The 23,523-nt window shown below is 41.8% G+C and overlaps 1 protein-coding gene across 2 annotated transcripts in view; it reads right to left on the reverse strand.

Annotated features, from left to right (window-relative positions):
- Window positions 1-337: 337 nt before the first annotated feature.
- Window positions 338-23,523, reverse strand: part of LOC137433870 (protein tweety homolog 1) — a 58,632-nt gene continuing 35,446 nt past the window's right edge. The window contains exons 8-14 of one of the 2 annotated variants that reach the window (XM_068126290.2): window positions 17,526-17,575; window positions 15,648-15,785; window positions 12,332-12,424; window positions 12,087-12,229; window positions 11,287-11,451; window positions 5,570-5,627; window positions 338-1,031 (exon numbers count right to left, since the gene is read on the reverse strand). In XM_068126290.2, coding sequence (XP_067982391.1) covers window positions 954-1,031; window positions 5,570-5,627; window positions 11,287-11,451; window positions 12,087-12,229; window positions 12,332-12,424; window positions 15,648-15,785; window positions 17,526-17,575 — 725 coding nt within the window. In that variant the 3' untranslated portion in view covers window positions 338-953. The remainder of the gene's footprint in view (window positions 1,032-5,569; window positions 5,628-11,286; window positions 11,452-12,086; window positions 12,230-12,331; window positions 12,425-15,647; window positions 15,786-17,525; window positions 17,576-23,523) is intronic. The other variant, XR_013624797.1, reaches the window with a different exon arrangement.

Raw genomic sequence — 23,523 nt, forward strand, 5'->3', positions numbered from 1 at the left:
AGTGGTTTTCAACATGAGCACAAGTGCGAAAGTGGTTTTGCAACACCAACACATGTGCGATAAGTGCTTTTCAATGCCAGTACGAGTGCGGAAAGTGGTTTTTGTGATATCTTTGACATCTTTGATAACACATCTTTGTGATAGATCTTGTTCACAAAGGGACAAACAAACAGACAGACAGGGGTGAAAACATAACCTCCATCCACCTTTGGTGATGGAGGTAATAATTTGAACATGTACCTTGCCATATTCGAGCAACCAAGACATTTGAAATTTGCATTCTTCAGCAAGTTTCACAGCTTTGCTCTTTTCATAGATTAGAAGCCAATACAGATGCTGCAGTTTTACTGATCGTTTACTGAAAAAATACAAATAAAATCAAGATCCAAAGGCATTAAACATTTCACAATTGCAAGCACTGCTTAAAAAACGACACTCAGACATTTTGTCAAAGTGCGAGCCAAACAAAAACTTTCATTGAAAAGTCAACGGCAAACAGTGCACAACACCATTTAACCCATTTAGTCGTAGAAAAAGCATTTAAATTTGTTTTCAAATCGTAAATAGATATCGTACAAGTACAAAGTTAGTTAAACACTGATGCAAACACGTTAGTAATAAAAAAACACGTTTTTAAATATACAAGCCCAAAAGTCAGTGTCAATTACGAGGATGACAACAAAAAAAGTCCACAAAACGCTTCGGAATAAATGACAAATCAACGTATTTATCAAAAATGGCAAAATCGTTAAGAATCACAATGAAACAGATTGTTTTTTAATCACAGATTTAAATCCTAGTGCAAAAAAATAGTAATAAAAAAAAAACAACACAAAAAGTCTGTTCACTTCAAATGGATATTATCTGACCAGTAATACATGAAACCTGTGAGGCACATTGAGGAGGAAAAAAAACAAGAAAGTGCTTCAAGTTTCTCTGTCAGCCCGGAATCATCAGCCTTGAAATGTGCGGTGCATGGATGCTCTCTCCGACATGGAGTCTTCAGAGAAACGTTTTATTGCCAGATCATACTGCAAAGGACAAGGCATGGAGAAGCAACAGAATCGTGAGGAATCTGTCAGCATGACGTTGGCAATGTATCGTCAGAGAGACGTAGATATGGTCAAAGACAGAACTTTGAACAAAATGCATATATCAAATTAATTAGATTAATGAACAGGATTAAATAATTAAATTGACATATGTGCAGTGCATGGATGAACTTTACATTCTTCAGCAAGTTTTTTTTTTTTCCAAATATATTCCACATTTAAATTTCCCACATATATCAATGTAATTATTTAATCTTGTTCATTAATCGAATTGCTTCACCTCGCCCCCAGTGGTGTTTATAATAGAGGAAGACCCTCTCATGTTAAGGCCGTTGGTGCTCCTATGTTTAGCAGCGAGTGCCCCGGAAGCAATGACGGAAAGAGTGGCAATCATATGTGTGGGAACATTCCATGCTCAGTCAGGGTCACCCAGATAGATCAGATGGCAGAGCACTGGTACGGTTTTCCTGAGGATCTGGGTTTGAATGCTGATCTGGCCGGGTAATTTTCCCACATACAGACTTGGCATTAAATATGGAATTTTTTTTTTTTCTTGACTTGGGTTTACTTTCTGAACTCAGTATATCAATCTGGTGAGTTTCTTTTACCCTTCAGTGATGTCTTTGTTGAAAGAACCATGTCACTGATTGTCTTTCGCAGCAAGAAGTCAATAACAGGATTATATCACAGGTGGCGTGACAAAATGTACGGACAGGTACATTTGACGATTGGCTTCACAATCGGGTATATAAGGGTTGTTGCGTTCTGTATTAGTGGAAAACAACTGCTGTACGTCTACAAAAGTTATTGCCGCTTCCTCTAGAGATGGTCCGTCAACTTGACAATGCTGTTTGTCATGGAGTGGTGGCTTTACGAAATTCTGGCATGAAACAGCGTGCTATTGCTCGGCAGTATGGCATCACTCAAGGTCAGGTGTCAAAGATCCTGAAACGAAATGCTCAGAGGGGTGTCCCTACTCCAATACCGAGGCCAGGACGTCCACGCAGAACCACAAGGAGAGATGATCGCCAGCTGCACCAGTTAGTCTGCAATGGCCGTACCAAGTCAGCTAATCGGCTTAGGGCTGAGTGGCAGCAACTGACAAATGTGCCTGTATCCTGAAGGCTCGTCAACCAACGACTGGTTCAAGCAGGCTATCGTGCCAGGCGTCCCCTGAGAAAGTCACGCCTGACCAGACAACACAGCCAGCGCCGATTGCAGTGGGCCAGAGAGCATCGTCAATGGCAGCCAGGACACTGGATCCACGTGACCTTCAGTGACGAGTCTAGATTTCTGGTCTATCGTCAAGATGGCCGCGTCCGAGTGCGCAGACAAGTGCATGAAGCCCACAACGAAGATTGTATAGTGCCAAGAGTCCAAGCTGGAGGTGGTGGGGTGACCGTTTGGGCTGCTTTTCATGCAGGGGGCAAAACTGACCTGGTTGTTCTGAATGGAAACCTGAACCAGTTCAAGTACAGGGTCATTCTGGAAGAAACATTGCTTTCATTTGCTCGTGCAGCCTTTCGAGGAAACTTTGTCTTCCAAGATGACAATGCACGGCCTCATTGTGCTCGCATGATCCAACACTTTCTTGCTGACCGTGGTGTAGAGCATATGGAGTGGCCTGCCATGTCCCCGGATATGAATCCGATAGAGAACTTGTGGGCAGAATTAACGCGTCAAATCGACAACTTGGACCAGCAGCATACCTCTGTGTGTGAATTGCAGCAGACTATTGTCACTGCATGGCAAGCGATTCCTGTCCAAACATTGGCAAATCTCGTGAACAGCATGCCTCGACGTGTACATGCTCTCCTGAATGCTCGTCGGGGTTACACGAAGAACTGAACTGTAATTTTACTGTCCGTAATCCCAGTCGTAATTTAACTTTTGTTTTTGTTGAAAAACAATTTGGCTAATGTGCAAAATAAAGAGATACTTCTGGAAAACGTACAGAAGTTTAACAGTACTGTCCATGAATTGAGTTCGATATCAGTTAACATCACTTTCAAGGATCAATTTATTTGCTTCGAAATGTCAAATGTGGTTTTTGTTTCTTTTAAAGGTCACATTAACACAATCTAGAATAATTTCAACATAATTCCAATGAACTTTTGGTTCTAAGTCATCTTGAAAAGTAAGTTCACCCCCACAAAAAAAATATTCCATATTAAATGCCAAGTCTGTATATACACTACTGGTCAAAAGTTTTAGAACACCTCAATTTTTACAGTTTTTATTGAAATTTACGCAGTTTATTGTCTCGATTTACTCTGAAGTTAAGCATAGAACAAATAAACAATTGGAGATAAAAAAGAAATCATAGAATCATTTTATTTAACAAAATTTAATTTAAAATTTAGACTCAGCAAAGTAGCCACCTTTTGCAGATAAAACTGCCGAACACACTCGTGGCATTCTTTCTACAATGGAAATCAAATATTGTTCGGGAGGTTCTTCCCAACACTGTTGCAGAAGTTCCCACAAATGTGTTGCACTTGTAGGTTGCTTTGCTTTCACCCTTCTGTCCAGTTCATCCCAAACCAGCTCGATGGGGTTTAAGTCTGGAGACTGTGCTGGCTGGCCATGATTTGAAGACTACCGTCTTGTTCTTTTCCTCAAAGGTGGTTTTGACATAGCCTGGAAGTGTGTTTAGGGTCATTATCTTGCTGTATGATGAACCCCTGACCAACTAGGTGTATACCAGAGGGTATTGCATGGCACTGCAAAATGCTGTGGTCGTCCTTTTGGTTCAGGTTGCCAGTCACTCTGTGCAAGTCGCCGACTCTGGATCCAGCAAAAGAGCCCCAGACCATCACGCTTCCTCCTCCATGTTTGACAGTTGGTGTGACACACTGAGGAACCATCCTTTCGCCTACTCGACGGTGTACAAAAACCCTGCGTGATGAACCAAAGATTTCAAATTTTGATTCATCGGTCCATAAGACCTTCTTCCAGTCTTCAGTAGTCCACTGGCGGTGCTTCATGGCCCAGGCAAGCCTCTTTTTATTATTTTGCCATCTTAGCAATGGCTTTCTTCCTGCCACTCGACCTGTCAAACCTGCAGCTTGAAGTTTTCTCTTCACAGTTGAAACTGAGACTTGCTTACTTCGACCAGTGTTAAGCTGTGCTTGAAGCTGTTGTCCTGTGAGCCGCCTATCACTCAAGCTGATGACTCTCAGAAACTTGTCTTCTGATTCTGTTGTGTCTTTGGGTCTGCCAGACCTCTTCCTGTCAGAGTTTCCTCCAGTTTCCAATATACTACTTCCTGCAGTGCAATATTGTCCAAATAATGCTTCAGAGGGTGTAATAACAGTCTGTTCCAATACTGCTTTTATACAGACAGGGGGTTTGTAATCAAGTAATTTTTAACCTCGAGCAGTTTACTGCTTACCTTTGTACCATTTCAGGTTATTCAGTGTACTTGAATTGCTTAAATTTCAATAAAAACTGGAAAAATTGAGGTGTTCTAAAACTTTTGACCAGTCATGTAAATATAATTATCAAATAGTTTTATCGAATATCGTTTTCAAACTCTGAATAGAGATCTCTCCACTACTGCACAAGCATCCACCAGGACAGTATTAATCACTACACTGCAACCAGGAGTAAAGGTTGTTTTTTTTCTATAATACTGTACATACTTATTTGTGCATAATTAATTTTCATGATTGACTTTTTTTTTTTTTTAGCAAGGACTGGATTGTCTTCTCTGAATTATATCTTCTGGTGACCTTTGGCCTTCATACCATATTTCAGACCGTGCTCTTTTATGGGCCGCCCCACATACATTTGTAATTTCCTGACGGAACATGCCACACCAATCTTTACAATGTCCTGGGCAATTGTCAATACTCGAAGTTGGTCATCGTAGGTATGACCGTTGGCAGCCTGCAATGGTTCTGGTTAGTTCTTGAATCTCAATTACGAGGGTTCAGCATGACAAGAGTTTTCGGAGGATTCAGAGATTTTATCCATTTCCATAACATCTTGTTGGGTGATTGTTCACAAGATAATGTATATAAGGAATTGATCTTATGTTTTGATGAGGATGATGGTTGTTTAAACTTGGTACACTTTTTTAGCTGACAAATATTTACTCAGATTTTGACACTATTTCATGTTGCTATTATGCACTAGCCACCTGTTGTTTTACCTTGGCGGATTAGCATCAACAGCACCACGGGCAGTGTAGCATCCGACTGCAGTGCAATCATAATATACATTTTCCGCAAATTATAGTGCACACAAATGTACTGTTACATGGAAGGGAGGGAGGGGGATCCACATTTAGAATGTAGCAAAATTATAGTATGGCTCATGTGTTTTGCGGTTTTGATATATATTTGTAACAGAGATATGTTAGGCTAAGTTGAATGTAATATGTGCACTCGGGGAGGGGGCAGTGAGTGGACTTTGGGAGGTTCCCGTCCAGCGACCAAAGGGGACCAGCCGTGGGTGGATCTTCCACGAGCCTAGACTATGTATACAAAAAAAGCCATTTCGCAAAAACTTACAGATGGTGGAGGGGAATGACGTCGGAGAAGTGGAGAACCTTCCAACCCCACCAATTGCCTGCAGCAAGTGGAAATAATTAACATACCAAACTTCAATATCAAGACCTCCTTGTGATTAGCACGCTACAGAGCAGGCAGGCGGACAGCAATCAAACATACAGAAAGTTGGGCATATTCCAGTGAAGTAATTTGTTACACAGCAAGACATCAAGATTAGTGATTCTGGAGACAATCACGACCCTTGTTGTGAAACCTGCTTGCAGGAACACCTTAAGTGTTGAGAATGCATGTTAAACTAGATGGTATTCATGGAATACTTACCCTGCGCAGTCAACTTGGTGCGAGCCAACTCTTCTGTTTTTGAACGTTTTTTTTTTTTCATCCAATATGGCTGCCAGACCACGTGAGCGATGACATCATAAATATATATTCTCCAATATAATTGTTGCATAGATCATGCTCAATTAATTTAAAACTGATCAGACTAAGCGTTGTCCCTGTCGAATGATGTCATAATTATGGCACCAATGATGGCATCGTTAACAACACCTATTCCCCATATGGAGTTATTTACAATGAGCCACGTTTCAATTTTTTCCATAAAGCGGTTTTGGATATATAGAGGTGCAACGTTTTTCGTTTTTTTCCAAGATGGCGCCTGTAATACATGACATATGACGTCATGATTATCATTAAAATATTATAAAGGAGGAGGCACTCAGATGGTCAAAATTTCGTGTTCATCAGACCAACAGTTGCTGAATTTTTTTAAATAATGATCGGATGGATAAGTGTTGTATTTGTCGAATTATGACATCATAATGAAGGCACCGATGACATCATCATTAACATATCTTATTCCCCATGGGGAGTAGTCGATAATGAGCCAGGTCATAATTTTTTTTCCATGGAGTGGTTTCAGACAGGTGCGAAGTTTTTCCAAGATGGCACCTGTACCACGTGACCTATGCCATCATAATAATCATTGAAATATTCTACAAGAGGAGGCCCTCCTATGGTGAAAATTTTGCATCAATCGGACCAAGAATTGCAGAGAAAAAAAAATTCATACTGATCGAATGAAGCGTTGTACTTGTCGAATTATGACGTCATAATTAATGTGCCGATGACATCATCATTAACATATATTATTCCCCAAGCGGAGTACTTGACAATGAGCCATGTTTCAATTTTTCCCATGGAGCGGTTTCGGAGATATAGAGGTGCCACGTATTTTCGATTTTTCCAAGATGGTGCCTGTACCACATGACCCATGACCCATGACGTCCTAATTATCATTTAAAAAATTCCACAGGAGGAGCCGCTCATATTCTGAAAATTTCGTGCCAATCGGACTAACAGTTGCAGAGGAATTTTGTTTTTTCATACTGATCAGATCAAGCGTTGTACTTGTTGAATGATGACGTCATAATTATGGCACCAATGACATCATCAACATATCATATTCCCCATGGGGAGTATTTGACAATGAGCCATGTTTCCATTTTTTCCATTGAGCGGTTTGGGAGATAGAGGTGTAACGTTTTTCCAAGATGGCGTCTGTACCATGTGACCTATGACGTCATAATTATGAATAAAAAATTTCTACAGGCAGAGGCGCTCCGATGGTAAAATTTCGTGTCAATCGGATTTCGTAAAATGGGTTGCGGAGAAAATGAATTTTAAAAATGCAGACACGGCACACGTACGCACCCCAATGCTTAACCCCGCTTTTAGCTTCGCGAGCGCAGGGTAATGAGCTGTTTCAGTGTAGAAAAGCTCAAGGACGTTTTGTACATGTTATGCATAATAATAATAATAATAATAATAATAATAATAATAATAATAATAATAATAATAGTATTAATAATTATAATAGTAATAATTATTATTATAATAATATAGTTCGTTAATTCAACATTGTTAGGCTTAAATTTCAGCTTTGCGTTTGAAAAAGAAAATATTGTACAAATTTTTCTTAGATGACATCACATTCAACTGGATTTTCGAGGCGAAGCGTTCAGCAACCACATTCTGCACGAATATTGTGCATGTGAATTGCCCTTTTATTTTCTTATGTGCAGTCTAGTTACATTGAACAAAGCGCTTATTTCAAAAAAGCATTCCACACTAAATTTGGGTCAATTTGCCCAGAACTGGCTATTTTAATATGACTTGTAAAAGCGCTTTAAACCGACAGCCAGCTCCATGTAAAGCGGTTTTATGAGAGCTAACCCAAATAGCTCAGTCTTGCACATTTACAGAGTGTTAGGGTGCTACCCTTCGGCTAAGATTTCCTTAAAACCACCCAAAACCTTGCTGGACACACCACAAGTTTTACATATACCCCTTCCTATGGTTCAGGAGTACTTCGAGTCAAACAAAACACAAACCCTTCTCAAAATACAATACAATACGATACCCGTTTCTATTCATCGTTTGCTTTCTTCTTCCAAACTAATTTGATTCGTTACCCCACACACATGAAGCAAAAAACAGGGTTAAGCAATTGGTTTATCTGTCTGTCTGCAAACATCAGTTTATGATCGAGAAACTTATTTAAATCAAATGCTACATTTTGAACACAAATCGGAACATGAAGAGGAAGATAAGTTTCTCATTTTACCATACTTTGGCTCTGAATAAGTCCCATTCACACATGCGGAGGGAGGAGTAAGATAATATTTTTACTCTGTCTTCCAGCCTGACAGTCAAATAAACTTAAGAAAAATAATTTCAAACAGGTAACTTGCTGTTTTTAAGAACGTTATAAAAGACACAAACAACAAGCAAAAATAACAATCTTGTTTCTCAGTCTGAGAGTCCTTTAGATGCTTTTTTGCAAACTCCAAGCAGGCTTTCATGTGTCTTTCACTGAGGAGAGGCTTCTGTCTGGCCACTCTGCCATAAAGCCGAGATCGGTGGAGTGTTGCAGTGATGGTTGTCCTTCTGGAAGTTTCTCCCATCTACACACAGGATCTCTAGAGCTCAGCCAGAGTGACCATCGGGTTCTTGGTCACCTGTCTTACCAAGGCCCTTCTCCCCCGATTGCTCAGTTTGGCCGGGCAGCCAGCTCTAGGAGGAGTCCTGGTTGTTCCAAACTTCTTCCATTTAAGAATTATGGAGGCCACTGTGCTCTTGGGTACCTTCAATGCAGCAGAATTTTTTTTTGTAGGCTTCCCCAGATCTGTGCCTCGACACAATCCTGTCTCTGAGCTCTGCAGGCAGTTCCTTCGACCTCATGGCTTGGTTTTTGCTCTGATATGCATTGTCAGCTGTCAGACCTTATATAGACAGGTGTGTGCCTTTCCAAATAATGTCCAATCAATTGAATTTACCACAGGTGGACTCCAATCAAGGTGGAGAAACATCTCAAAGATGATCAAGAGAAATGGGAGGCACCTGAGCTAAATTTCAACTGTCATAGCAAAGGGTCTGAATACTTATGTAAATGTGATATTTCAGTTTTTTATTTTTAATAAATTTGCAAAACTTTCTAAAATCCTGTTTTCTCTTTGTCATTACTAGGGCATGCCCGTACTATATCTATATCTAAAATTATATCCCCCCCCGCCCCCTCTATTTACATGAAATGGTTTGGTCCAAAGCGAACGGCTTGCGAGTGGTGACAATCCCCCCCCTCTATTTACATGCAATGGTTTGGTCCAAAGCGAACGGCTTCCGGAGTTTGGTAAAGAAATCGCCATCGCGTGCACAAACGCGCAGGAAAGCGAATGAAACGCAAATTCGTTTTTATTAGTTGTAAAACATAGTTTAACGCCAACATAGTTTGCAAACGTGAAATAAATGAATACGCTCTCAAATGTGCCATCCGAGGCAGAGTGTGCCCGCCACGTTCGGCACACGCGATCGTTCGCTGCTCTCTGATTGGTTGAATCGTTTTTTGGACATAGCTCGGTAAGTAATTGTCCGATTAATATGAAACCTTGAAAAGGCACATCCTCGGGTCCCCAGCAATATACCTGGCAAGTTAAAAGTATATCGGACCCGTGGTTGTCGAGAAACAGCGGTCACAGACAAACGTACAGACAGAGATTACTGGAATTATAGATAGACTAGGGCATGCCCGTACTATATCTATATCTAAAATTATATCCCCCCCCCCCCCCCTCTATTTACATGAAATGGTTTGGTCCAAAGCGAACGGCTTGCGAGTGGTGACAATCCCCCCCCCTCTATTTACATGCAATGGTTTGGTCCAAAGCGAACGGCTTCCGGAGTTTGGTAAAGAAATCGCCATCGCGTGCACAAACGCGCAGGAAAGCGAATGAATCGCAAATTCGTTTTTATTAGTTGTAAAACATAGTTTAACGCCAACATAGTTTGCAAACGTGAAATAAATGAATACGCTCTCAAATGTGCCATCCGAGGCAGAGTGTGCCCGCCACGTTCGGCACACGCGATCGTTCGCTGCTCTCTGATTGGTTGAATCGTTTTTTGGACATAGCTCGGTAAGTAATTGTCCGATTAATATGAAACCTTGAAAAGGCACATCCTCGGGTCCCCAGCAATATACCTGGCAAGTTAAAAGTATATCGGACCCGTGGTTGTCGAGAAACAGCGGTCACAGACAAACGTACAGACGTACAGACAGACAGACAGAGATTACTGGAATTATAGATAGATGAGGTATTGAGTGTAGTTTGATGAGGGGAAAAAATGAATTTAAATGATTTCAGCATAAGGCTGCAACATAACAAAATGAGAAAAAAGTGAAGGAGTCTGAATACTTTCTAAATGCACTGTCGGTCATGTCGTACAGGCACCATCTTGGAAAAAACAAAAAACATTGCACCTCTATATCTCCAAAACTGCTCCATGGAAAAAATTGAAACGTGGCTTATTGTAAATAACTCTACATGGGGAATAGGAGTCAACAATGACGTCATTGGTGCCTTAATAATGACATCATAATTCGACAGGGAAAATGCTTAATCTGATCAGTTTGAAATTTATTGAGCATGATCTATTGATATATGCAACAATTATATTAGAGAATATCAATTTATGATGTCATCGTTCAAGTGGTCTGTCATCGCTCAATTTGTAGAAACTCGATAATTTGCCATTTGAGTTCAATCGTACCGGAAAGTGATCTGTAAACAGTACAGAAGTGGCAGCCAACTTCCTGGTGCGACATCACAGCTAATCGTGTAGAACAAAAAGATTTCGACTTTTAATTGCAAAATTACCCACTTTATAAATTTTAAAAAAATACGTAGGGTGTCAAGGGATAGATTCGCGTCGAGGTGGTCTGAGCGTTTGGGTTTCCCTTTAAACCGAATGCGTTCTGAGCTTTGGCATGCAAGCCTGATATTTAATTATTGACTGCATTGCATGACTGATATTTAATTATTGACTGCATTACACCTGCAGTGTAGAAAAGTGAAACACCATTGCTAGTCATCCTGATTGTCCAACTCCGGCGGTCTTGGGTCACCATTAGGGAGACTGGTCCATAAAACACGCAGACACTGCTCCCACCACACAAACCGTCAACTTACTGCTTGATGACGTGGATATATGTGCCTTGCAATTAAACCAAACAACTCAGTAATAACTCACAAATGCAATGGATGACAAAATGGAAAAAAGCAGTTTTGTTTTGTTGTCTATTTTTAAAAATATTCTGAAAACAAATTCAAGCAGCATAGCCAAAAACCCCATAATGCAAAAATTCGCAAAAAAGTACTAACCTGTTTTGAGAAAATTGGGGCGACTGCAAAGACATCATCGGACTCTCCAGGCTATGCAGACTGCCCGATTGAAGGGTAAAGGGTTGAGGATTCCGACGCTGTGCTTGCCATCTCATATGAGGGTTAAAAGGATCATCATCCTCCAGGCTTTGCTGCTGCCATCCCCTATGCAATGTGTTAAATTCAGTATTGGACAGGTAAACGTTTTTCATCACTCAAATTAAGTCAGAGAGGATTCAATATAATGTTTCGCAACAGCTCAAATAACAGTTCTTCATCCTGATCACCCTATGCAAGTTTAGGCTGGTTGTCCACCTGGATTCATTCATCCCCCTTACTCTCCCAAGTGTGGAATAATCTTCCTGCATCTGCCGTCTCGTCCTCCAAACGCACTTCCCATAATTACCTCCTTCGCTCACCCATGCACATCCACAATATTCAACACAAACCGATTCATTCCAATTCTGTTCTTCACTGGGTCATCCATTTCCACCACATTCCCACCTCTCCCCTAGCATTTAGTAGTCAGCAAACCTGATCCATGCGTACACGGTACAATAATATTCATAAAAGACAATGTAAAACAGAGAAAAGCAAATAATTATAAATATACAGTCAATTATGAGCAGTGTTGAAGGAAATGTGCAAAAGAAGAAAATTGAAGCGATAAAACACAATCAAAATCAAAACTATTGAACATTGCCACGAAGGGGCACAATATTGCAGCTTTGCTGCAATTCACAGCCAAGTGTGGCACACAATAGAGGCAAACGATGCAATACGTGCCAGAACTACAGTACCTGCATTTAAAGGTTCTCCACATGTGAGGCAAGACAGCGACCAAAGCAGTGAATGATAAAAGTGCGAGGATAGACGACAAACAAAGCCAGAGAAGCCCAGCGATTCCATCATGACAAAAAGCATTCAGAGCTTCGATGTAATCCTGATGAAAAGGGAAAGGAAAATGCTGAACAAAAATAAAGCACAAACTATGGGAAATTTAAGAACCCATGAAATGATGGACAACAATAACAATGAAGCTTGCCTTGTGGAGGATGTGACAATCCAACAATGCATTGAGTTGATGAAGCCTTTGGAAACTCAGAGATAGATCTTTCTGCACCTCCTGGACAATAAGCTTCGAATAGGAAAAAAAAAACAAAAAAAAACAAGAAGACGTCAAGAAGACGGAGCACGATACTTGGAAAATCCGCCTCCTACCCCCAAGAAAAAAAATTCCATCGATACAGCAAATTGTCCATTTCATCAAGATTAAAATTGACAATCTTGATCAAAGCTCGGGTCAACAGGAAGAAAAGTGACAATTTTTCAGATGAAAAATGATACTTTTGGAAGGGTGACCTTGAGTTGACCTTTGACCTTTTGACCTCAAAAATATTTCGTTTCCCTATTTAGTGACAATGTGCAAATGCTGTTCAATTTTCAAGTCAATCAGATGAAAATTGAGGATTTTAGAAATGTGGCCTATGTTGACCTTTTGGCCTAAGTTGACCTCAAATATACTTGGTGGTTGAATTCAGTGACCAGATATGCAAGTCCTCTTCAAATTTCAAGTCAATCGGATGAAAATTGAGGATTTTAGAAATTTGGCAAATTTGGTGACCCTTGGCCTATGTTGACCTTTTGACCCCAAAAACAATAGGCTTCTCAATTGGGACGACCTATACAACTTGGTGACGTTTTGTGACAATCGGTTTAGAATTGTGACCTGTAGACCGGTGACAAACAGACAGACAAATGAAAAATCGGTCACACCGAGGACTTGCCGGAATGTACTTTTTATCGGCCATTTTGGACAAATATGGCGGCCGAACCATGTGACTGATGACGTCATCATTATTTGTTTTCTAAACTAATTTATTCCTTGATGACGCTCAATAAATTTCATCTTGATCGGATGAAGTTTTGTACTTGTCGAATTATGACGTCATAATGGAGGCACCTATGACATCATCATTAACATTTTATTCCCCATGGAGAGTTCTTTACAATGAGCCATGTCTCAATTTTTTCTATTTAGCACTTTCGGAGATATAGAGGTGCAAAGTTTTTCGGTTTATCAAGATGGCGGCCGAACCACGTGGCCGATGACGTCATCATATTTTTTTTTCTCCACCAGTTTATGCCGTCATGTCGCTCAAGAAATTGCATCTTGATTGGATGAAGTTTTGTACTTGTCAAATTATCAAATTATGACGTCATAATGGAGGCCTTGGGTCGAGAGAGTTAAAAATTGGGCACAGTCTATTCCAGGGCAAGACAAATATGTGTGTAAAGTTTGGCGATTCTACGTGCAATGGTGTAGACGTAGTGCTGCGCACAGACAAACAGACAGACTGGACAGGTATCCCAGACAAACCAACCGATCAACATACTTGCCGGAATATTTTCCAGCAACAAACAGACAGAACAAAAAACGCAACCGACCAAAATATACTTGATAAATCTTCGATTTTGCAAGTAATAAAATCAAAAACGCATCACATCAATTTTATACGATCACAACCAAGTTCATTAATCAATGCAAAGTCAATATGACGATTATAAAGATTCCTCGCAATTATTAAAAACAGATTACAGGTTGCTGCCATGAATTGCTCGACTGTTACCAAGGTAATCATCACATTCCACACACAATGCAGCTGTCACATCTACTTGATAGGAAACGCCGCATCAAATCAAATTGAAATGCTTCCAATGACAACAAATCAATACTTGAAGTAAAAACGAATGACAGAAAATGGCGACAGAACTGGCGTGTGCGTCCAAGGCAGAGTTTAATGTCTCCGATTGATAATTCTCACCATAGTGATTTCACATTGTACTTTCTAAACAAGTTGCATCGTGTGTCGATCGAAAGGTGTGCTACAAGCATCCTGACTGAGCATAATTTGGTGTTCTTCATAAAAGCCGAAAGAAGTGCTTTTCTTACAACTTGTGCCGAATAGTGAACTGCTGTTTTTGGATAGAAAAAAAAGAGGCGCATGGAGGAAGAAACATTTGTTTTGTTCTACTGATTTTTAAATGAAAAATTCTAAGTTATGTTTTGGGGGGGGGGGGGTGGGGGGGAAATTCCATTCACCTATGAATGAGGTTCCATCCGTTTGTTGTTCAATCAAAACTTTCATCTGTATTCGTTAATAATTTCTTATGACAACTGATGAAACACTTATCACCCACTGTGATCCACCTAAATGCCAATAACTGTTTTACGCTTCTTCTTTTTTTCCAATGCTTATTGTGCCAAGTTGAAAGGCAGAAGGATCAAGTGGTCCAAACTGGCAGGTTTAGTGGAAGCTTTGTTGACCAATAAAAAGTTCACAAAAAAGAAAAACATGGATGCAAATGATGCCATAAAATTTGCTCGGCCACGGCTCAAAAAAATTCAAATAAATAAATAAAAATATAATTTTAAAAAAGGGAATCAATTTTTTTTTAACTTGTTTATTTTACATTCTAAAAACTTTGGTTGTGAACATAATTTGCATAATACATATGGATGTCTACCAAAAAAGTGAGCACTTTTCAAAAACAATCCTCTCCTCCCTCCCAAAAAAAAAAAAACCAGCCTTACCTTTATCTGGCTGTGTCACACTCACTGGATCTTGGGAGAAAGCAATCTGCTACACAAATACTTTTAAAAGGGTGGCGAACCTTGATACAAAGACTGGTGGGCGGACGGGTGGGGACTTGAGCGAGTTGATGGACAGATGGATGGACAGACGGATGGGCAAGGGTGTGAGCAGATGGACAGACAGGCAGGGGGGTGGGGGGAGGGAGGAGAGAAACAGACAGACAGACAGGCAGGGGTGTGAGCGGACAGCCAGACAGACGGCCGGGCGCGTGAGCAGATGGACAGATAGGCGGACACGCGAGCAGATGGATAGAGACAGGCGGGGGTGGGGGGGAACAGACACACAGACAGACAGACGGGGGTGTGAGCGGACAGCCAGACAGACAGGCGGGGGCGCAAGCAGGCGAACAGACGAGCTGGCTGACATACGGGGAGGGGCGGGGGTGGAGAGCAAGGACAGACACTTCTACATCACTGCCGATATCCACTCTGTTATGTTGGTGTACTCACCTCCACAAACATTGATAACTGCACATTTATTTGTGGGTCACACAGCTCACATTAAAAAATTTGATTACCATTTGATAAATGATAGATACTACATAACTTCAAAAAAAAAATGCCATTCTTGTTCAATGAACTTGAATATGTGGGTAATGAAACAGATATTTTTATTATGAGGAACTGAACAAAATAAATTACAATTCCCAATGAGAAATGTTGAAGGAGAAAAAGAAAAAAAAAAGTTATATCTACAGCTCCTTACACGAAGAGCAGAAGGCATGTGACTGGTGGTTTGGGCATTTTCAATCTCATTCAGGATAGCAAGGAGTTTGCGCGATAGGTACTGAATTGATGGTAAAGGTCCTGAAACGATGGTAGTATTGGGTTTGTGTAATAGGTCCTGAAATGATGGTATTAGGGGGAAGGAAACAGTCATTAATAACACAAAATGAAGGAAAATGTGAGCAACTAGATCAAGCAAAGTTAAAACAAACGATTTGAACAATGCAATCAAATGAAATATCCTGTATTCCCTCCCCCATCCCAATTGCACCACAGACTCACCACCCCACCCTCCCAATCATGCCGCCGACCCACCGCCCCAACCTCCAACCCATACCGCCGACCCAACCTCCCAATCATGCCACTGACCCAACCTCCCAATCATGCCGCCGACCCAACCTCCCAATCTTGCCGCCGACCCACCGCCCCAACCTCCCAATCATGCTGCCGACTCACCACCCCAACCTCCGAATCATGCTGCCGACCCACTGCCATAACCTCCCAATCATGCCGCCGACCCACCACCCCAACCTCCCAATCACCCCTCCCATCATGCCACCACCACCACCCCCAACCTCTCCCAGACAAGTCGAGGCCATCCTCCCTTCAAATCACACCTGCATGGCACATTGGCTAAGACACCAACCAGACACCAACCAATTGGCAACCAGACACCAACCAAAATATTCCTTACAGCTCATGATGCGACTTGGTTGGGTTGGATTAAGGATTCCATAAAACAAAACTCTTACAATTTAGCCAATTCCAGCCCCGTCTGCAAAAGTAAATTGACAAAACTACAAGCAAACCTCACCGTGTTTTGAGGTGCCATGTCATGTGTAGATTTAGAGGGAGTGCCGGCTGCTTAAAACCCAAACACAGCCTCCATCCCCTCCCACTCAGGAAATACAAAATTAAACACAAGTGTTATAATGACAATAGTAATTACCAAGGAGTTAGTGTGAAGTTTGTCATGCATTGGTAAAAGTGTGCATCTCTTTAGCAGTTATTAGAGAATCCCAAGGTGCAAACATGCAAAGTCATTTGGTAAAGCTGATCGGTGTGGCATACACAGTCACGTGAAAAAGTAAGTACACCCCATGTAAAGTTTTGACTTTTTCAACGTATTTCAACATGCAGCTATTTGATCTTCATTTCAACAATATTGATAGATAAAGGTGATATAATATAACAAATATCATGAAACATTGATATGACTATATGACTATACTATTTATATGAATATATGACTTTCGCCATCATAGGAGCAAATGAGATGGACAAGGACCAGGAAGTGGTTTTCCCTCTCTTAATCCAATGAAGAGTAGAGCAACTTGTGATCATTTATGGTAGATACCTCTCACCATTTTATTATGATTTTCTATCCTCTTCCGGCACCAATGGAGAACGCTAGTTTTGTGCTGGAATAAGCATCGACATTCTTACCGGGAAGTTAACTTGATATGCAATCTTAGCAATCCTAAATATTTTCAAAACAATGGAAAACTTGTCTTCATGAAAACTGGAGCCGGTCTGTGACGACATCAGCAAAACGATGGATAAAATAAACAGAACATTGATCGGAGTATGTCAACTGCTATGGGAAGCATGGAGAGGATACCGTTTTGAGTATTTGCCCCGACGAAAAGTTAATCTCCGAAATGTCAGCTTGTCCTTGCTTCCCACAGTGGTTAGCGTACTCCAACCATCATTGTTTAATCAATCCCTATATTCAAGACACCTCCACTCAACCAACAAATTAACTAAAATTTCAATATGAAAAAAAGTACAATGCAGAATACCACTGGAAGAAGGGCTTTTGAAAATCCACAACCGCATATATTATTGTACTGTTTACCTGGCTGATAGTTGGCAATCGAGGGCATTCCACATAATAAGACACCATATCTGTGGAGTAGAAAGACCCAAACTGATGAATGCATTATCTATTTCAAAGACAGATTTCACAGCACAAGGTGCAATCCATTTATTCCTTGGGCAAAAGTAGAGTTTTTGACAAATAAAAATATCCATCCAGGTCGTGGACAAAAAAATGGAAACACCTAGGTAAACAAGCATTCTGAGTATTGCGCTGCAATACATGTCCCCTACCGGCAGTCTGTCGTCCAGAAAACTGTTGGGGAAATTACCAAGGGCTATTTATCCACCGGTTCTGAATTGTTCCCAATCGCTAATTACCTCAGGACGGGCTCACCTGTGATTCGCACTCGGGACTTCGATTTATACACCTTGCAGACAGGTCAGCAGAAGCACGAGAAAATAAGTTGTTGATAAAGAACCTTTTGAATCGCTAAATATCAGTAATTTATTATATTTTCCGGTTCACGATCAATGATTGATCTGTATATATATACTGAAACGCAAAATAAACTTACCACCTTTGAAACCTTTAAATATCAACAATAACACTGCGTGTAGTAAATGTGTGAACTTATTTGTGGACAATAGTGTCCTCACTGTCAGACAAAACGGTCACGGATGGTCACTTGAACCTTCAATTGTCAATTCATAGCACAGCTGTTGAACAGCCGTTTTGACTGCCAGTGATTAGCCAAGGAGTACGGGATGATTTTAATGAGCTGCACGTGATGTCTTGATATTGGCTTTAAAAAGGCCAGTGCAAAATGGGCATTTCAATCAACATGCCACGATTGTCAAGGGATCAACGGCAGCGTGCCCTGGGCATGCTGCAAGGCGGACTGAGCTACCATGAGGTGGCACATCGCCTTGGCTGTTCACACCAGACGATATCGGCCCTGGTGGACAGAGACACCCTCCACAACTCTGCAGATGACAGACCTCGATCAGGGAGGCCAAGAGTCACCACTGCAAGGCAGGACAGGCAGATGGTCTGAAGTCACCTGCGGGATCGATTCCGTCCAGCATCCCGCACTGCGGCAGAAACTCCGGGGCGTGCAAACCCACGGATCTCCAATGATACTGCACGAAGACGACTGCATGACTATGGTCTGACTGCCAGAAGACCATACAGAGGCCCCGTGATGAGGCCGCCCATCGCCGCAACCGACAGAGATGGTGCCAGCAGCATCAGCGGTGGACCTTGGCGCAGTGGAACGAGGTCGCTTTCAGAGTCAAGGTTCTGTGTGGACAGTCCTGATGGGCGTGAGCGTGTCTGGAGAAGAACTGGCGAGCGATATGCCGATTGTTGCGTGCGTCAAGCCAACAGGTGGGGTGGCCCAAGTGTGATGGTGTGGGCCGCCATATCAGGCCGGTACAGGACGCCACTGGTGGTTGTGGATGGGAATCTTAACGCCCAGCAGTATGTGGATAACATCCTGCGACCTCATCTGCTGCCATTCCTGCTAGACCACCCAGAACTGAGAACCTTTCAGCATGACAACGCTCGTCCCATGCTGCTCGCTTTACCACTGCATTTCTCCAAGGCGAGAACATCAACACCATGCAGTGGCCCGCGCTCTCCCCTGACCTGAATCCCATAGAGCACCTGTGGGATGAGCTTGGGAGACGCGTAGTTGGCAGGGCCAGGACACGGGCAGAGCTACTTCAGACATTGAGGACTGAGTGGGACAGAATCCAGCAGCAATCCATCCAAAGACTGGTAGGCAGTATACGCCGACGATGCACTGCCTGTATCCAAAACAATGGTGGCCACACACGCTATTGAAAGGGGACTGACATTGCACCCTGTGCTGTTCTGTACTGTAGAACAAACTGATGAGATTGTGTATCTTGGTCAAAAACTTGACATGTCATCAATAAAATGCCAATGTTTCAATTAGCAATTGTTGGACGGAATCGATCCCGCAGGTGACTTCGGACCATCTGCCTGTCCTGCCTTGCAGTGGCGACTCTTGGCCTCCCTGATCGAGGTCTGTCATCTGCAGAGTTGTGGAGGGTGTCTCTGTCCACCAGGGCCGATATCGTCTGGTGTGAACAGCCAAGGTGATGTGCCACCTCACGGTAGCTCAGTCCGCCTTGCAGCATGCCCAGGGCATGCTGCCGTTGATCCCTTGACAATCGTGGCATGTTGATTGAAATGCCCATTTTGCACTGGCCTTTTTAAAGCCAATATCAAGACATCACGTGCAGCTCATTAAAATCATCCCGTACCCCTTGGCTAATCACTGACAGTCAAAACGGCTGTTCAACAGCTGTGCTATGAAGTGACCATTGAAGGTTCAAGTGACCATCCGTGACCGTTTTGTCTGACAATGAGGACACTATTGTCCACAAATAAGTTCACACATTTACTACACGCAGTGTTATTGTTGATATTTAAAGGTTTCAAAGGTGGTAAGTTTCTTTTGCGTTTCAGTATGTATATATATATATATATATATATATATATATATACAGTGGAACCTTGACTTACGAGTGCCCCAACTTACGAGTTTTTCGAGATACGAGCCGTCGCTCGGGCGGTTTATTGCTTTGAGATGAGAGCCGAGATCCGAGTTACGAGCTTTCGCCACCCGGTCACGTGGTTATCTTGCCGTGCAAGTACAGTATCTCTGTCGTATAGCGCTGCATTTTTGTTTTCGCATTTTGGTTATTTCGAGTTTACGCCGCCAGGTGGGTTCTGGTCACGTGGTTATCTTGCCGTGCAAGTACAGTACGTATCTCTGTCGTATAGCGCTGCATTTTTGTTTTCGCATTTTGGTTATTTCGGAAAATTTCTTAGTTTTAACCATGGGGCCTAAGAAAGTGAGTGGCAAGTGCAGTGCTGAGAAGAAGAAGAGGATGATGTGCTTGGATATAAAACACGCAATCGTCGAAAAACATGAGCGAGGTGTCGAGGAGGACGTATATAACGGCAGAGGAGAAGAGCATGCCAGGCCACAACTTGTGGATATAAAACACGCAATCGTCGTGTTTTATATAAAACTTGTGCTTGGATATAAAACACGCAATCGTCGAAAAACATGAGCGAGGTGCCGAGGAGGACGTATATAACGGCAGAGGAGAAGAGCATGCCAGGCCACAACTTGTTCAGAGTGCCGGCGATAGCTCGCCTTCTCTTTGTGGAAAACACGGTGAGATCCTTAACATCCAACAACTAATGGGACGCAAATGGGGCGCCCAGTTTAGCGGTACACCCATTGATGAATCACCCTGCCTGTGATTCACCCATGACAGGTTATAGCTGGGTCGGGATTCAAACCCAGGCTGGACAGTTTAGACTTTAGAGTCAAGTGTGCGTACCTCCAGTCCAGGCCATCCTGCCAACTTGTATGCTGCATACAGGTGAAATATAAAGCGCGAGATATTTTTATATATACTGTATATTTTAAAAAAAATTGGTGTGGTTTTTGGCGGGCTGGAACGGATTAATAGCATTTCAATGCATTTCAATGGGGAAATTTGATTTGAGATACGAGCAATTTGAGTTACGAGCTCGGTCACGGAACGAATTAAACTCGTAAGTCAAGGTTCCACTGTATATATATAGATATATATAGATAGATATATATATATATATATATATATATATATATATGTTGCTCGGCTTGGCTCCGCCCCTCCGGAAAGGGCGCGCTGTGTCGCGCTGTTGACGTTCGCGAGACAAGGCTGAGGGTGCGCGGTGCGGCTTGAGGAGAACTCTGGATAGCCCTTGTTTATTCTATTTTATTAAATATTTTCGTTTAATTAACGATATCTGCCAAACCACGTGCGCTATCGCAAATTCCAAAAGGACATTTTAGTAGATTGACATGCTGAACAAATCTGTGAAGTTTCCCCTCGATTGGATCAAAAATGAGGGAGCGGCTCGGTTTTAAAGGTTCATGCTTTAAAACGTCATAACTCTGAAACTATGTGACGCATGATGTCATGCTCGAGGACTTTTTTGTTCGTCATGGGTATGCGATTCAGCCTGCAAAGTTTGGCTTCGATCTGTTCAGCCGTTGCAGAGAAAAAGGGGTTTTCGTGTTTTCACGAAAAACAATATGGCGGCCGAACCACGTGACCTGTGACGTCATAATTACCATGAAAATATTCTACAGACCGAGTCCCTCCTATGGTGAAAATTTTATCTCAATCGGTCCTCTTATTGCAGAGAAAGTTTTTTAAAGGAAATTAAAACTTAAAATGGCACCGAGTTAAGGATCATGAGAATTATCAGAATTCCCAAAGTTCAAAGTGCCATAACTTTGTCAGAAATGATCGAAACGTCGTGAAGTTCGAACTTGATCTGTAACTTATCATGAGGAAACCATGCACCAAGTTTGAAATCATTAGCATTAAGAGTTTAGAAAAAAAAGTCCGGAAAACTGTTCTTTGCGTGACGGACTGACAGACTGACAGACGGAGGGACGGAGTGCAATCCTATAGTCCCCTCCGGTGTACACCGGTAGGGGACGAAGAGACACCAAACAACAGCTTGCACCGAGGTGTGGCCCATTTGTTAATTAAGCAAATAACATCCCAGCATGCTTAGGGTCATGTATAGAAATGCTGCAAAGGCCATGGCTGCAAGAGGAGACCTCTCCCCTTCTCCCCCCACCCCTCCCCCCCCCCCCCTCACCTTCAAATCCCCCATCCACAGAGCAGGTGTGGTCACCCAATGGTTTGATGAGCATGACACTGATGTTAACCATATGCCATGGCCTTCTCAGTCACCAGATCTAAATCCAATCAAACATTTATGGAATATTCTTGGGCGATGCCTGAGACAGCATTTTCCACCTCTATCGGCCATTTGCAAGTTTATCTACTTTCACGTGGAACAATGGTGCCGCATCCCTTCGGCTGGTCCACAGAATCCCAAATGCTGGTTGACTCTATGGCACGACACATACAGGCCATACGGGCCCGCATGTGGTGATTCAAAACCCTATAAAGCAACTTTGCATTGGAGTTTCCATTTTTTTGTCCACTACCTGTACATCAGCAGTGTCTATCCTTAACTTGTGAATTTGATATATGGATTGGCTTAAGAATGAGCCATGTTACTCAAACAGCAGTGAATGGATGCACTGAACAACATGTCTGAGCAAATAAATCTGCATCCATGCTCTTTCACCCCTGTTTCCAGATAGGAATAAAATACCTGCATTTGAAGAAATACCTCACAATGTTCAAATGATAAAGTTAAAGGGCTGGACAGAGATGGGTGAAGTTTGTAAAATTAAGGAAATATTGTTTGTGTTTGTGGTTGTTGTTTATACTTTCCCATTGTGAGCACACAACTGAACACTTTATATCATGGTTACAGGAGTCTCAATGCTTTCAAATTAAAATTAAAATAATATACAGTCACGTGAAAAAGTAAGTACACCCCATGTAAAGTTTTGACTTTTTCAACATATTTCAACATACAGCTATTTGATCTTCATTTCAACAATATTGATAGATAAAGGTGATATAATATAACAAATATCATGAAACATTTACATTTTGTAGTCCATTGTATAATTTGAATAAACATAAATGCAAATTTCGCATGTGGAAAAAGTAAGTACACCCCGACATTTATCATTACTTCAAATACCTAAAATTAGAATCAGGTGCACCAGCTCAGGTGCAAATGATTAGAACATTGTTAGAGAGGATCTTGGAGGAACCCGTCTTATTTAAACCTCAGACATTTAGTTTGGTTTGCTCTTTGTTGTTGAAGTGTGTGGCGTCACCATGCCTAGATCAAAAGAGCTCTCTGAGGCCTTCAGAAAGAAAGTTATAGATGCCTACGAGTGTGAGAAGGGATTTAAAAAGATCTCCAAACAATTTGAAATCAATCATTCGACTGTCCGGAAGATCATCGACAAGTGGAGAAGATTCCAAACAACTGCCAACTTGTTCAGGCCAGGCCGCTCCAGCAAGTTCAGCCAGAGAGCAGACCGCAAGATGCTGAAATA

This window comes from Myxine glutinosa, chromosome 10 (assembly GCF_964187855.1).
Source record: "Myxine glutinosa chromosome 10, kmMyxGlut1.1, whole genome shotgun sequence".
Lineage (NCBI taxonomy): Eukaryota > Metazoa > Chordata > Myxini > Myxiniformes > Myxinidae > Myxine > Myxine glutinosa.